General features: G+C 35.2%; 1 protein-coding gene across 1 annotated transcript; it reads left to right on the top strand.

Annotated features, from left to right (window-relative positions):
* Nucleotides 1-726: 726 nt before the first annotated feature.
* On the top strand, nucleotides 727-15,003 carry LOC149070508 (uncharacterized). The gene is made up of 6 exons (XM_089249117.1): nucleotides 727-1,055; nucleotides 2,914-3,069; nucleotides 8,219-8,362; nucleotides 11,127-11,222; nucleotides 14,418-14,550; nucleotides 14,675-15,003. The coding sequence occupies exons 1-6, from the start codon at nucleotides 966-968 to the stop codon at nucleotides 14,734-14,736; spliced, it is 681 nt and encodes a 226-aa protein (XP_089105243.1). The 5' UTR covers nucleotides 727-965; the 3' UTR covers nucleotides 14,737-15,003.
* Nucleotides 15,004-16,671: the final 1,668 nt, after the last annotated feature.

Below are 16,671 nucleotides of genomic sequence, written 5' to 3'. Positions count from 1 at the left end.
CAGAAATAAATGAAAAAGGGGCCACGGGAAGTCATCGCCGTTTTATATGGCGCTTTTAATTCTAGATCATGTACAATCATACTATCATTATATATAGAGGGATATAAACATTGGTTTCATTTAACTAGAAATACCGACAAGTAATATAATTATGTAAATTCGTGTGGGAATAACAACCCGTATTCAAAAATACTCAGGAAACGTGAAATATACCCACGCGGATCACGACTACCGTTATTTAAAACGACCGATGTAAAAAAAATGACAAGAGATAGCGGGTCATTTCAGGGCCCCGCGTAGAAAAACAAACGGACAGGAAAGCGTGCAAATAGGAAAATGGCCCACGATAGCCTTTCCGTTTATGGCTTCTGCACGTAGAAATAATGAATAAATGTTCTCGAAACACTGGGAAATGTCTTAATACATTTATTTATCTCCCACTCCTTTCTTTTGTATAACCTATCATTCTGTAATATATTTTTTTTCTTTCCGTTTCGTGGACTTTTCTTAAAGATCTGACCCACTTAAAAAAAGATAGAAGAGAAAAAAAGGAGATGAAGTCGTTTTCTGAGACATGGTCTACTGATCACTAAAGGCAATGTCCTGCCTATATATATACACACACACACACAATATATACTGTAGTATATTACGTAGGAGACACGAAAAGAAAAGCACTGAATATCTTATAATATATATATACTAACGCGGAAAAAGTTGAAAAACTAGTAGGAATTTTTTTTTTCCGAAATAAAAAGAAACGGTACATTACTCACTCAAAAATAGGTAGAAAAGAAAGTTGGACACCATATAGTGTTTTTTGGTGTCTTCTTCCTACAACAGCCGACGGACGGCACAAGAACTGAAAGTTTTTCGGTGGTCAAGACGCATTTTGCGATTCGATTCCGTCGTCATCAGACGTCGTGTCCCGTTTGGTTTTGTTTTTGCGTTTCCCGGAAAGGAAAATGCTCGAAAAATCTAAAGTCGTCGTCGATGAATCTTCGAACATGGACTACAGAAATGATTCTGCGAGTGGTATGGTCAGCTTACCTCCGGTATGTGCTGTATATTTACATGTCATTTTTTTTTAAACATGATTTTACTTTTACTTGCGCTGATATTGATCAGAAATTTCATTCATGTTACAGAACCGTATACGAACTGGGTTCAAAAAAATCCGAAACTTATTTTATTACGGAAGAATGAATATAGATAGAAACCTGTTTATTTGGTGTTTCCTTCAAAGTAACTACCCTGTGCAATTATGTATTATTTTTGCCATTGTTCATACAAAGATGTAAATGTGGATTGGAAGCCTTTTTTATGTCACATCCCTCCATTGCCTTCGTCGCTGCTCGCTTCACTTCTTGGGAACCTGAGAATCATTGCTCCTTCAGGAAGCAAATTCTTCATCCCAGTAAAAAGGAAAAGTCGCGTGGGGCAAGATCAAGGGAATAAGCTGGTTATAGGAAGTATCAGCATGTGATGTTTTGACATAATCTGATACTAAGAGGGACCTGTAAGCTGGCGCATTATAGTGATGGAGCACCCACGACAGTTCGCTATCATGCAGACGTTTAAGGACTCACAGGCTCCTCCTGGTGCCAAATTACCCGTCGAAGGAGCATATTCCGATACTTCCACAACCAGCTTATTTCCCTGATCTTGCCCATGCGACATTTTCCTTTTTCTCGGATAAAGGCTTTGCTTGAAGGGCAACGATTCGCAGGTTCCAAAGAAGTGCTGCGAGCAGCAACGAAGGCACTGGAGTTTTTACATCTTTGTATGAACGATGGCAAAAATGCATAATTGCACAGGGTAGTTACTTCGAAGGAAACGCCAGATAAACAGGGTCTATGCGTATATTCGTTCTTCCGTAATAAAACAAGTTTCGGAATTTTTTGAACGTAGTAGTATGTATTAGCTATCTTGCTCAAAACAATATGCCCCGGGGGCTTTCTCTCAAACTGAGCACAACTCCGGTCTTATCGCCTTGGTCAATTAACTACCGCATGAGTTGTGCCGGAATTGTGCATGTAAATCAAATAAGTGGTTAAAAAAAATGCATGGCCCGGGCATGCTGAGGGGGGGGGGGTGTCAGTGAGCTTAGAGGGTGAAACAATTAACGTTACACATTATATTATACTGAATATTATGCTGTGAAGGGGTCCATGACTTCCATTTTGATGCTCCGTGGCCTACATCTTATTGGCACAAGGGATCTTGAGAACTCTAAAGATTAAGAATTTCTATTTTATGGGATAAATGATACACTATCGCAACAAAAGAGAGCCTAACAGAGCCTAATGGGCCGGATATCCACCAAATTATTTTAAATTTTTTACTTCAAAAATTGGTTCCAATAAAAACCCTGGCTTGGAGGCCCGCTACAGAGTGAAAGGGAAAGTGCAAATTTAAATATTGCTAAGATAATGGAAATTTTGAAGAGAAGTTGTGCAAATACAGTCGAATCCCGTTATAACGAACGCCAAGAGACCGGAGACACTTCGTTAAAACGAAATTTCGTTATAAAAGAATTCCAGGTTATCTAGCATTGTTCCTATGTAAACTTATTTGGGGGATTATAAAAATGTTCGTTAAAACGAGATTTTCGCTATAACGGTATTCGTTAAAACTGGATTCGACTGTACCATTCATAATATTTAGCTATAATTGACGAAGTAATTTGAATAGAAGGAAGTAATGTCACCTTTGAAATGAACTGAAACAGAACTATCAGTGTGATGATAACATATACATGAAAGTTTGGATCCAAATTCGAACTTAAAGTTGTAGAAAATCATGCGAATTAATGAAAAAAAGGTAATAATTGTTTCATACAAATTTTTATGTTAAGTGTACTTATATATATATAATTATAAATAGTCATTGGTGGTTGTTTTGTAAACGTAGGCGTACGACAAGCCAGTGCCGACCTCGCTGAAGATAGCAAGAGTATTGTCGATGACACTGATAGCTGTCACTGTGATAGTAGGTATAATGGTAGTTCTTGGAGTGTACGTTCATCACGTCAACAAATGTCAGTGCAGCGTAGATGACCAGGAGATGGTAAGACAGCCATTTTCCTTTTTCAAAAATGTAACCCTAACTCTTTACGTACATTTTATTTAAAGCCCATTTTATTTTATTTTTTAAAAACGTGTAAGTACATCTAGATGAATTCTAACATCGGGGGTTGTGTAACTGTATAATATGAAATTCTTTACTACCGGATTCAAATAAAAAATGATAAGACATGGTTAACGATATACTATAATACAAAAAAATATATATTTGCAGTGGAATTCGATTTCGTAATGAACCTTCCCACCGACGTTGACGAGATATCTCGCCGCCTCAAAAACCTTATTTTAGCAATGACGAGCCCAGAAATTTTGCGAAGCTCATTTCTCAAATGGAAAACTTGTTCTTATCTACAAGCTGCGTTCCATTAGAACTAAGAGTGAAATCACAAAAAAAAATCAAGAATTATAGATCGATCAAAAAATAATTTATTCTGTTTCAAAATATCTTCCTTTAGATGATATGCAATGGTTCCATCATTCAATCAAAGCCTCTTAGATACTACTCTATCTAGGAGGCTTTTGGTTCAACCCATTTTTCGTAGCAAGAAGAGAAGGCCCTTTTTCCGGAAGCTGTCTCAGTGAACCCTGAATAGCTGAAATAACGTCAGCATCCCCGTTAAACTTTCTTGAACGGAGCTTTTCCTTCAACATCGGAAACAGCCAGAATTTAAAAATTTTTACATGCATGATTTTAATATTACATTTGCTGAGATATTGCTGAACAGAAATAGTGACATGCAAGTGTGCGTCATCGTGATTTAGTGTACGATTTCCTACCAGTTCACGACGCTTTCTCGATACGGGTTGTCACAAACTCTTCAAAACGGAAACATAATGTACTATAAATGCAATATCAAAATCTCGTAACAACTCCGTTGTAGTCTGGATCTCGCACTATGCGATTTCTGGCTTCCGATGTTGAGGGAGAAACTCTATGGCTAAAAATTCAATGAAGATGTTGACGTTATTTCAGCTGTGCAGGGTTCACTCTGAGGCAGCTTCCGGAAAAACCCCTTCTCCACTTCTGACACTTTGAAAAATAATAAATTATTTTTTACTATACCTATATTTCGTGATTTTTTTTACGATTTTACTCTTAATTCTTGTGGACCGCACCTTGTACTTTACTTTGCGTCTGCTGAAAATCGGAAGAAAGCTTACATTGTGAGAAAGAGATGTGGCATTCAACAAGGGGGGAGGGGGGGAGTTTGGTGATTTCTACTATAACATTTGTAATGTCGATCATTGGAAATAATTTTGCCGTGGAAAGGGTTGTGGGGTGGGGTTGGTGCACGATCTTAGTTTCCCATGCTTTCCTACGAGAAAAATCTCGGAAATGGAACATTTAAAAATGTTCCATTCACTCTTTTTAATATATTAATCATCACTTTATATTAATCATCACTTTTTAAAATTTCAATCATCACTTTTTAAAATTTCAATCATCACTTTTTAAAATTTCAATCATCACTTTTTAAAATTTCAATCATCACTTTTTAAAATTTCAATCATCACTTTTTAAAATTTCAATCATCACTTTTTAAAATTTTAATCATCACCTAAAATATTAATCATATAAAATTTTTATATGATTTAGCGCGAAAATTTAGAATTTTAACTGTTGGTTATTTCTTTTTCTCGAATTTTAACTTAACAACATGCAACTTTTTCAAAAATCAAAATTTGCCCATATTTTGTGAAATAAAATTTTTTAAATAATTTTAATATAAAATTCCTCTTGTTAAAGTATACAACATTTCAAGACATTTGAATGTGAGGTGTTAGAGAAAAAAATGTTCCTTATCTAACAAAAAACTTAGTTTTGAGAAAAGAACATTTTAGGGGAAAACATTAGAATATATAACATGATCATATTATATATATGCTCATCATCGGTATATAATAACGATATGCCTGCCAGCAGTTTATATTAAAATATTTTAAAACTATTTCTAGTACAGGGTAGAACAAAAAACAAAAACTTGAGAGAGAGAGAGAGAGAGAACACAGTTAGACGAAGAAAGTTTCATAGTATTTTGAAAATTGAAAAATTCGAAAATGTGTTATTTTTTTGCTAAATTAGCGTGAGCTCAATTCCCTGTTATATACACTGCTTAGTTTAAGTTGTCGAATTTCATGCGCACAGTCTCTGTATGGAATCTGATAGAGTTAACATTAGAATAAGTGATGCGATCCTAAATAACTGCTCTGATTCGTATAATAAGCAGCCATAATTTTTCCTTAAAACGGCGCATTATAAAAAGCTATTCGAGCAGCAATTTCCGAATGAAGATGTTTATCACACACATATATCTGATCTAATTTATTTATAAAATTAGCACCATCTGGGGGGGAGAGAATTATTAGCTTGTCGAATCACTAACTCAAATGATCAATCAACCGTCATAAAAAGATGATCGGTATTCGTGATGGCCAGCCACGAGTGTTTAGTAGGTCGTCGTCTCAATCATCAAGCCATGCGTTAAAAAGAATCTCTTCATCCGTTCATAATTCCAAACAAAATCCACCGATGGTGAAAATTTGTTTGTAACTTCCTCATTGTTTTGAATCCGAAGTGTTATGGACGGTGTCACACAAGAAAATGACACCGAGACACGAATCTGGTTTATTTTTTCCTTCGTTTAATATTGCATTTCCGCTTCCCAAAGACCTGGTTTCATAGTCTAGATTGGTAATTTGTTTTTGTTAGGGATGTAAACGGATACGTAAATACGTAATTACGGATACGTAGGATACGTAAATTTCGGATTAGATGCAATAAATGCGAAAATTGTCATTTTTCATGAATAAATGCGCAAAAAAAAAAATAGTTTTCACTTTTTCGCGACATCTTGCTATTTTTACACTATTTCGAAGAGAGAATAGGTAGTAATTTTGCCGAACAATTGAATTGTAGACCTTTCAACTGAGTACAGCACTTTAATACTTTTTCCCTAGTAATTTAAACTATGAAAAATATTATATCATTTGATTAGTTGGTTTTTGAGGGTGAATGCAAAATTTTTGATTTGAAATTTCTTTTGCGAAATATTTTTGTGAATTTTTGATTTGAGAAAAAAATTTTCTGATGAATGTCAAATTTTTGATTTAAAAAATACTTTTGAGGATGAATGTATTTATTTCTAAAATAAAAAAATTCGCTGTCTATACAACAACGAGGTGGCTGAAATTTTTGCGAATGAATGCAAAATTTTTTACTTGAGAAACATATTTGCGATCAAAAATTGGTTAATGCCTGTGCTAGAGAAAAAAAATGAAAAAATTTTACCAGCGTCCTCTGCTGTCGACTTGAAACATTAATTTCTGAATTGATGCGTATTATGAATATTTTTATTAATATTTTTGCAAAAATTCATGTTGCAAGTTATTATTTCAATGATATATATTATAGTTGCACTCAATCATGGAAAAATTTGATGCAATCAAATATCGGTTAAATATATTTTCCCATTTCTTGTTTCTGTTTCGTGCGTTTCAAAATAAAATAGTTTCGTTTCTTAGCGCCATCTATTTTTGACTTTGAATTTCATTTTCTAATTTTACACGTATATATATATAAACTTTGCCATTTTCCATCATATTTTTTATCCGAGAAATCACTTCCTCAATAATTTAATAAAATAATTGATAATTTTGCTATGCCCACTTATTTATAAAATAATCGGATACAGTGAAATATCGGTTACTACGATGTTTCTTCTGATTCAATGCGGCAGAACCATTATAAAAACGTAAAAAAATTGATGCTGATTGTAATATATGTGCGTATTCGTAGCATTTATTTATTACGTTTTAAATGTAGAAACCGGGGAGAGGGCTTTTGGCACTTCAGCACTGAAGTCATGGGATACCTCTTAATATCGTGTGAGATCACCTCTTACACGGCGAAGTGCGGCAAATATTAAGAGGTGTCCCATGACTTTTGGTACTTCAATGTAATATATTATTGAAATAGTAGATTGAATGAGTGCAGTCTGTTTATTATTCAATTTTTGGACCCTTAATATATCGTAGCTTTTAGTTAATACTTTTCTTTTTTTCATCAATCATAAATGTCATTTATCTTGATAATGATAATTAATAATAATTAATATTTCTTATATAAGGAAGTTTGCCTGCATTATCACTAGCTGAAACTGCGAAAATAATAAAACATTTCATTCATATAGTTTTTTGCTTTTTTTTGCAATCGTGTTTCAGATATTACATGGATGTTGCTCAAAATTTGATACTTTTTCATAGAAAATGCCATAGGTGAAGTCAAAAATATATTATTTTCTTCACCGTTTGTGACACTCTATCAAAAAATGTTATTAAAGTTCACTCCGGCACCATTTTATAGAAAACTGCTAAGAAAGGTATTTGGGTATCTTAAAAGAGAGAATATATGTAGGGTTCTTATGTGTAGTGTGTGTTTATTTTTTTATATTTTATCAGAAAAAAACTAAATCAGTGCTTCTCAAACTTTTGTGACCCACGGCTTCCTTGCCTCAGTCATAGATCATGCGCGGCTTCCCAGATTAGTTCAGTAGATATTTCACATCCATAAAAGAGCCACGTCAAATCACTGAGAATAGGAACACATCAATATCTCAAGCACACCGTGACTTCCCTGACAAAGGTAGGAGACGCCTCCTGGAGCTACGATGCACACTTTGAGAAACACTCGACTAAATCTAAGTCTTGCAGCAAACAACTGCATGAATCATAGTCTTCGAGACTATAAAAAAAATTGAAAGGCACAACAATTCATAAATAATAACAACAACAATAAAAATAGGCTATGAATACAATTACAGACTTCCGAGGCGTGTAGAGATTGTTTTTTGTCTTCCAATGTCTTCGCGAATCAGGTCAGTCCTGAAACCGGAAGAAAAGAAACAATGACTGTCCAAGGGACTATTTGTGATTGCTTTTTTCTTGCTGTTTCCTAACAAAAAAAAGTCGCATTATTCTAAAATAATGGAACTCTTTTTCTTTTTCCTGGAACAATGGTCGATCGAGACGAAGCCGTTATGTTAGGATTTCGCAGTACCTGGATCATTATCTAGTACAAATAAATTTTTATTATGCGCTAATATTTTATTATTAATTTTGTTTATGTTGTATAGAGTCCAAGCGTATTGAGACCAATCGCATCCGCAAGAATCGACCGCATGGGCACCTTAAATCCAGAGGATAATGATGAGAAACAGACCAGCGATACCAAGAAGTTACCAGTACCCGTTAAGCTCGAATTGGATTCAACTTTAGGGGTAGGTACAGCAGTCGAAATTTTTGTTTTAAACCAGGGGTCTTTAACAAATGACCCTCGGAGTTTTTTACCGTGGCCTGCCGACCGTTTTCAGAAAATGGCTAAAAACGTTGAAAGACGATTACAAAAAAAAACCCCTCGATCAAGCAAGGTGTGGATTCAAGGGGTGGGCGGCGATGGGTGTGATCACACCTCTCAACAATCTCAACAGCTGAATAAAATGGGAAAATTTGTATCGTAAAAAATACGGGACGATCCAACGAAGCTGCACAATATGTCGCCCTCTAGCGAATCATCAACCATTCACTGGTGAAATTACCTGCCTCCGTTTCATTTGAAACTAAAAATGGCTGGATCGGCTTCGTTCACAGCTGAAGATGTCTACCTTCACTTCATTAGAAGTTCGGAAATGTCTACCTTTGCTCGATCCGCCACTGGAGATGCATGCCTTCGCTTAGGAACTAATCCAGAAGGGATGGGCGTCATCCTTCCTCCCGAAGCCGAATATCCTCGTAAAATACGGGACGATACAATGAACCTACACAATGAGTCGTCCCTCCCGACTCATCCACCTGGATCCTCGCCTGGACAAAGCCCGAGGGAGGTCATTGACAATTATGTTATACTGTTGTATTTATAATTATGAGATGCTTTCGAGATTCACCAATAACGCTGTCCATTTGTACATGCATCACCAGAATCAACATGACAAGCTGGGAAACTTGAGGCGCAAATAGTTTCCGTGACCACTGATTTTAGGACGGTAAAGTCCTCATCCATAAAGGCATACATAATTACAGAATTTATGAAATCGCTAAAATACAGGGTGTCCCAAAATTATTGAATAGTTAAAAAATAGTTAAATTATTGAATAGTTTAAAAATTCATAAAAATGGAAGGAATTGGTATATTTCATAGTTTTCCAACCTTTTCTGTCCCATCGCTCCCTTCTTCAAAATTTTTTTTCTCCCATCGCCCCCAACGCAATCCTATGTTATACCCGTAACTTCTACCGCCCCCTGGAACATTCCATTGCCCACGTTGGGAATCACTGGTATATTTGAATGTGCAAAAAAGTTATTCTCACGAAAGGGATTTTTTTTTTTTTTGTGCAGAAAAAGATTTAGTTCAAATTTTTATCAATAGAGGTTACTGCACGAAAACAAATCACTGAACATCGGAGCACTGGCATGTGAAAATCGGAGTCCTATAAAATGCAGGGTGTACGATGATTAACAACTCATTTCTGAATTTTCCTGTTACATAAAGTTTCCACATTGCGATGTCGACATTAGTGGATAAAGCACTATTGGTGAAGTTTTACATCAGCCACGAATCGCTGGCAGAAGCTTTGCGAACGTTTCACACAGAAGAGTTTGAAGAAAGGTTCAGATCCAATCAAAAATGATTTGCTTCCGTGCAGCGTCCTCTATCGACGAAAATTTTTGAATCGATGGAATGAAATAACTTTGGAATTAGTGATAGAAGCTAATTCAAAATAATTGAAAAAATAATAATTTAAGAACAATTAAAAAAAAAGAAATGATTTCAAGATTCATTGAAAAAAAGTGTGAAAAAAAAATTTACGATATATATTGAAAAATAATTTCAGAATCATTTAGTAGTAATTATAGAATAATTTAAGTCGTAATTAATCAAAAAAGATTTCGGAATTGGTGAAAGAAATGATTAATTAAAGAAATAGTTTTAGAAGTGTTTAATTATTTTGTGCCTTGTTTAAGTGAGGGGGGGGGGGCCCGTCGGCCCTTCTGTTAAGATGTCACTGTCATACATGCTCAACCCTTGTCCCGCGGGCCAAATGAGGCGAATGTGGCTCTAGGGGTTACTTGAAGTGGCCAGAGACCTCCAACCTAATTTTTTAAAAATGAACCAGATCACTTGAGTGATCCGCTGTCTATTTTGCGCTCACTTAAGGAACCTGTTGTGCAGTTGCACACCAATCAAGTTGTCCGCGGTACATTCCCAGTCACCCATGGCATATTTACATACCATGTGAGTGACTCGCAACGCAGTTCCAGAGCACTCAAGTGACCCATAGCACATTTACAGATCACTAAATTGACTTGCAGTGCAGTTCCAGCACACTTGAGCGGAACGTAGTGCAGGTTAACGCCACTGAAATTACCCACGGAACACTTACAGATCACATGAGTGACCCCGCGGCATATTTAAAAATCGTCTGAGTGATCCACGGCATAGTGTCAAGATCACTGAGGTGCGATTGCACATCACTTAAGTAGTCCGCGACATAATTTCATTGTTTGATTATGTTGGGCCCTGTTTAACTCGTGCCCCGTCGGCCCTTCTGTTAAGATGTCACTGTCATACATGCTCAACCCATGACCCGCGGGTCAAATGTGGCCCCTCGGAACTATATGATGATCTGACGTCTCCAGGTCGCTTAAATCATCCGTGGCACACTTACCGATTATTAAGTGACCCGCGACACGTTTTCAAACCAATGAAATAGCCTGCGTTCCCCAAAGATTGAGCATCCTTGTTGCACATGATAACATGAAGTCATAAATCCGGGTTACATTTTACAATTCTGAATACCTCGGTATGAGTTGGTGGCCCACTGGCATCTTGGGGGAATTCCAATTTGGCCTGCGATGTTTAAAAAGTTGAAGAAAGATTGAAGGTTGATTGAGATGACCTCTATGGTCATCAACAGAAAATAATCACAGCTTATAATATAGTACAGTACTTACTTTTGAATTTCTTTTAAACGATATACATTGTAGTCACTGATGAAGAATCCGAAGAACAAGAAGGCTCAGGTCAACTGCATCATTGAAAACAGAAAAGCTACGCAACTGATATCAGAGGATCCGAAAATGGTAAATTATTTTACGTTGTTCTATCCGTGGCGTCACAACTAGGCGTTTCACTTTGATGTTAAAAATATTATGCGCATGAATAATTTGGTTTCCTGTTGATAATTTTGAAACCTGTCCGATGAGTTTTCAGGCTGACCTTTCGCCTTGAAATTAATTTAGGACGATACTATAATCCAAGAGGAAAAGTTATTTATTTTAATTTATACGTTTTCCTTCATTCAGCATTGTTTCCCCTTGTTTTGACAGAAGTCCTGTCAAAAAATGTTTTTCGCTACCAATCAGAGAAGCATAAGCTATCTTATATCATTACAACACCACTGAGTTCCGTTAAATAAACTGGCCTTGAATAATTTACCTGTAGCATATTCATACACAGAATTTGTCTCTTTCTGTGTATGAGAACGGACTGTCCCAAACAGGGTCGGACTTTGTCATTTAGCGGGCCGGTGTGAGAGAACGGTTTTGTGGCCCTATCCAATATAACGAGAAGAGGGTTAGGCCTAGAGATTAACTTATTTTTGTTCTATACACACACACACAGAAATTAAATTTAGAGGTTTCGCTAAAAGTCTTGGAATTTAGGTCCGTCAAAAAAAAACTTTCCGAGGAGGTTCCAGAAAGCAGGGTCATCCTAACGCATGAGAATACTGGGCAGTACAGGTGGATAAGGAGCCTCACATTAACGAGACTTATTCAAAACAAAATAATGTCTAGGGCCGAGATTACACTACGAAAGTTCCACGAAAGTTCATTTATAAAACTTGAAAAATGCAACCAATAAGGTAATCCGTTGCATTTCCTCAAATGAATCCGATAACTCCATCGGCTGAAATTTTCAGGATTTATAAATGGTTTTTTATGAAACTTGAAAACTGCAACGAATAAGCGTACGGTTACATTCGACGGGGAACCTTATAGGTATTGGTCTTACATTTAAAGGAGCCAGCTAAAAATCTTCGTTTGGGGTCCTGTCAAAAATCAAGGCCCCCCATTCAAGGATATGGAAGAAACAGATTATCACTACCATGTGTGTGTATAAATCGATATTTTTTATGAATAGAATTTCGAGTTCTCTGGCCTTTTTTTAAAGCAGTTACCGCAAAACATTTTACTTAGTAATGTAATAAAACCCAGTTTTACGACCCCTAATATTTTGCGGCCCAGCGCGATCTCACTCTTTGCGGTCCTGGTCCCAAATTGTTTGCATAGTAGATATCTTTGCAACCGTTGACTTAAGAAACATAGTTTCAACTGCTAAAATGTTTTCAAATGACGTGCGCTCACTCAAAATGTCTTCGATGTTCCAAGGATTCGTATACATAAAAGAATAGGAAAAATTAATTTTTTTATGTAGAAACAGTGCTCTAAAGCAACTGCGCAACTTCCTATTTGTGAAATGTTAATTGTCCCTCAGAAGTCATTTACAAAAAAATTTCATATTTTTAAATGCTATATTAACTCAGATATTTGACTTTGAAAGTTTATCGCCAATGATTGAGGGTGTGATTCACAAATTGCGAAACGTAAATTAAATTCAAAGTTGCAAAAATTCTACAATTGTTAAAACAACTGTCAAAAAATGTAATTGCTATTTACTGCGGTTTAAAAAAAATAAAACAAATGAGTTGACATTCTATTTATGTACAGTCCCTAAAATGGCAACTTTTGAGCCAATGAAAACACAGTAATAAGTTGCGAAAACATATAGTGATTTTACATATTTCTTATCTACATAAATATTGCATTCAAAAATATGCAATGTTTTTGCAAATGACTTCTCGGAGCGGGATCTACATTTCAATAATTGGAAGTTTTAGCACACGGGGACTGTATAAAAATTTGACTTCTTTATTTTGTTATGTATACGACCCCCCCTCCCCCCCCCCAAGAAATGTTATGATATTTTAAGTAACTGCACGTCATTTAAAACCTTTTCGAAATTGAAAGCACGTTTCTCTAAAGTCAACGGTTGCAGAGATATCTGCTGTGCAAACAATTTGGAACAGCTTGTATAATTTTATTACTGAATCCGGAATATATGCACTATAAAAGTGGCGAAGTACGTTTTCAAAATATGCAAATCTGCACTTAAAATGCCAAATACGCATTAAAAAAACGCATACTAAGCACTAAAAATCCTGAAAAGTTGAAAATTCCAAAATTCATACAAAAAATGAGAAAATATGGTAAAAAAATCCCCATGTGAAAAAAAAAGCAGATATGATTTTAAAATGTATATTTTACATTTGTTAGTGCATATTCATTCACAAAAAGTTATCCCCACACATAATACAGTATATAGGGTGCATAGCATACAGGAGGGTATGGCATTTTACTGGCAAACCGTTGATCCTAGAGGCATACTTCCACATAACTTTTAGTACTGAGATATATCATTTTTGTTGCAAGGGGTCGTATAGTCATTAAAATAAAAAATATACTTTTTATACAGTCCCGTATGCCCGAAAACCCAATTAGAAAGTTGTTGCCCTGTCTCTCTCTCGATGCCAACTAAGAATATTCCGCGTTTCTAAGTGCAATATTCACTGAGATATTCAAATTCAAAAAACGGGGAAAATTGGTTGAAAAAAAACAGCATTAAATGCAGGTAAGATTATGGCTATATTATATTATATCTATGTTTTTTTCCACCTTTTCTTCATTTTTAGAATTAAAAAAAATAACTCGGAGAATATTACACTTAGGAAAGTGGAGTTTCTTTTATTTCTGTTGGCATCAAGAGAGACAGGGCAGCAACTTTGCAACTTTCTAATTGGGTTTTGAGGCACACGGGACTCTATAAAAAGTTAATTTTTTATTTTAATAATATACAACTGTTTGAAACATAAATGACATATATATGAGTACTATACACGTTATTTGGAAACTTTTTCTAATTGGAAATGTGCCTCTAGGATCAACGGTTCGCCAATAAAATGCCATACCCCGCTGTTTGATATGCACCCTGTGTATATAGTGCTTGTGTAAATAACTTCTACATATTTTTTATTCAGGAATTTCTAATTTCTACTTAGCTGCTCAGTTACGAAATACCAGTAACAAAAGAAATCGCTCGAATTAAGAAGCGTTAAAATACGTGATACTGCAGCGTAGTAATTAGTTCATAGAGATGCGATGTAAAAAAAAAAAGTAACTTTCTCTCTATTTTTTTTTTTCTTGCGCTCCATCGTACAGCTGATGACACCATTTGGAAACTTCAGCTCCGATCCGAAACTGGTGCATTTGACCGGCGAGAAGATGATCTTCTCTTGCTTCTCGGCCGTCGAGCAAGCCAAGAACAAATCATCCAAGAGCAAGAAACTCAAAGGTATCTCGTTTCTATAATACACATATCCCTTATTTTTATTTCGAAAAAGTTTTTCTTACTATACTTCATTCAATAGCGGGAAAAAAACAAACATTTGAATTTATATAAATTATTTTCTTTCCAGCGATGTTTTCACGGCCGAAACGTTCATTGAAGGACACTTGCGATTGCAACTGCGCTTGTTGAAGACGCAGGAGACCTTGAATCTCGAACAATTATGTGGACTGTGAATAATGGCTCTTTCAATCAGCCATCTAATAACATCTTGAAGACAATCACGTAATACATCAATTACGACGTATTAATAGAATCTCAATCGAGTGAAAGAATCCATAAATTCGGGATTGTGTGAATGGATTCTCATTTGAAATACTACTCTTCATCACGTACTTGTAGTCTCTCTCGTTAGTCATTTTATTTTTTACATTAAATTTCTACGTTTTTTGTGCTCAATCTCATTTATTTTATGTGATTACGAGGTTTTTCCGGATATCAATTTTGAATAAGAAAACCTAAAAATTATTATTTTTTAATAATTTTTTTCTTCATTAATTTTCCTTCAACATTCTGTGATTCACGATTATTTTATATTTTTTACAAGTTTTTCCCCCTGAATAAAAAAAAAGACACGGTTTCTAGAAACAGTTTTGTTGTCAATCCTTGTTGATATAATTTCAACAAATTAAAACTACACAATGATAAGAATATAAATGATGAAATCTCCAATCAGGAGTGTGAAACCACCTCATAGCGAACATTCACATGATCGACAGAGGCGTATTGAAGGGCGGGGGTTGCTTAGCGGGCTATATAGTATATCTCTCTTATTCATTTATTTTTTGCTGGCCCGGAATTATTTATTTCTCCCAATCATTCACTTTTATGCGGCCCGCAAATTATTTTTCACTCATTTATTTATTTTTTGCTAGTTCACAAATTAATTCTTCCATTTGTTTATTTTTCAGCTGGTCCGCAAATTGTTCCTCTCACTTATATATTTTTTGCTAGTTCGCAAGTTGTTTTTTTCTCTATTTATTTATTTTTTAGGGTTTCTCAAATTATTTATCGCATTTATTTACTTCATATTGGTCTGCAGGTTACTTCTATTTATTTATATTTTTGCTGGTCTGCAAAAGTTACTTCTCCTATTTATTTATAGTTTTCCAGGTCTGCAACTTATTTCTACTATTTATTTATTTTTATTTTTTGTTTGCTACTCTGCAAGTTATTTCTCTTATTCAATTATCTTTTGGTGGTCTAGAATTTATTTCTCCCATTCATTGTTTTTTTGCCAGCCCGCAAATGATTTCTCTCATATATTTATTTTTTTTGTTGTTGTGTGCAAATTATTTCTCCCATTTATTCAATTTTTTTTTGCTAGTCCGCAAATTATTTCTCACTTCCCACCGGTTCGTGAAATTTTTCATTTGCTTTCACCGGTCTGCAGCTGTAGAAAGATAGAGGAACAATGACTTAGAAGAGGAACGTTTATGAGCTACAGTAAAATTTCGCTACAACGATACTCGATATAACGATAAATCCCCATACAACGACATTTTTTTGAATATTGTTTGGAATCGCCTATAGTCTAATGTCAAAATCAGTACCTTTTACAACGGTAAATCTCTCAATAACTGTATTTTTTTAATCGATTTTAAAACCACTACGACGATATTTTTTATATTTCACTCAAAATCACCTTCAATATGATTTTAAATTCCTCATCAGCGTTTGTTCTTTCGGGGGTATTTAATAACATCGGTATTTTGCACTATCTACCCTTCGAAAATGTTAATGAAGTTGACGTACAACTACTTTCTTTATAGTACACAGAAGTAGTGCGCAATGAACTACTTTATGGGGTGAAGCAATTAATAAATTTTATTAATCAACTAATAAATTTATTTTTTTTTCTGCGAATAGACACTTACAAAAGCATTTTATTTATTTTTGAAACATATGACAACCATATTTTTATGGGCATCTTTTTATCAGCCACCTCGTTGGGCATTTTGCCTGTTGTGGCGTTGTATTTGTATTTGTATTTGTATTTGTACAGGGGAACCCCGTTTATACGACGTTCAAGAGGCCGAGTCAGAACGTTGTATGAATTTTCAAGTC

The sequence above is a fragment of the Pholcus phalangioides genome, unplaced genomic scaffold (assembly GCF_987345545.1).
Source record: "Pholcus phalangioides strain wild (caught in Gottingen) unplaced genomic scaffold, Ppha-v1.0 ptg000021l_1, whole genome shotgun sequence".
NCBI lineage: Eukaryota > Metazoa > Arthropoda > Arachnida > Araneae > Pholcidae > Pholcus > Pholcus phalangioides.
The sequence above is the reverse complement of the archived record's forward strand: the minus strand, read 5'-3'. Positions and strand labels throughout refer to the sequence as shown.

Coding starts and splice junctions, on each gene's coding strand:
- LOC149070508 (XM_089249117.1), top strand. CDS start 966: ATGCTCGAAAAATCTAAAGTCGTCGTCGATGAATCTTCGAACATGGAC. Junction 8,363..11,126: donor AATTGGATTCAACTTTAGGG/GTAGGTACAGCA, acceptor TATACATTGTAG/TCACTGATGAAGAATCCGAA. Junction 11,223..14,417: donor TATCAGAGGATCCGAAAATG/GTAAATTATTTT, acceptor TCCATCGTACAG/CTGATGACACCATTTGGAAA.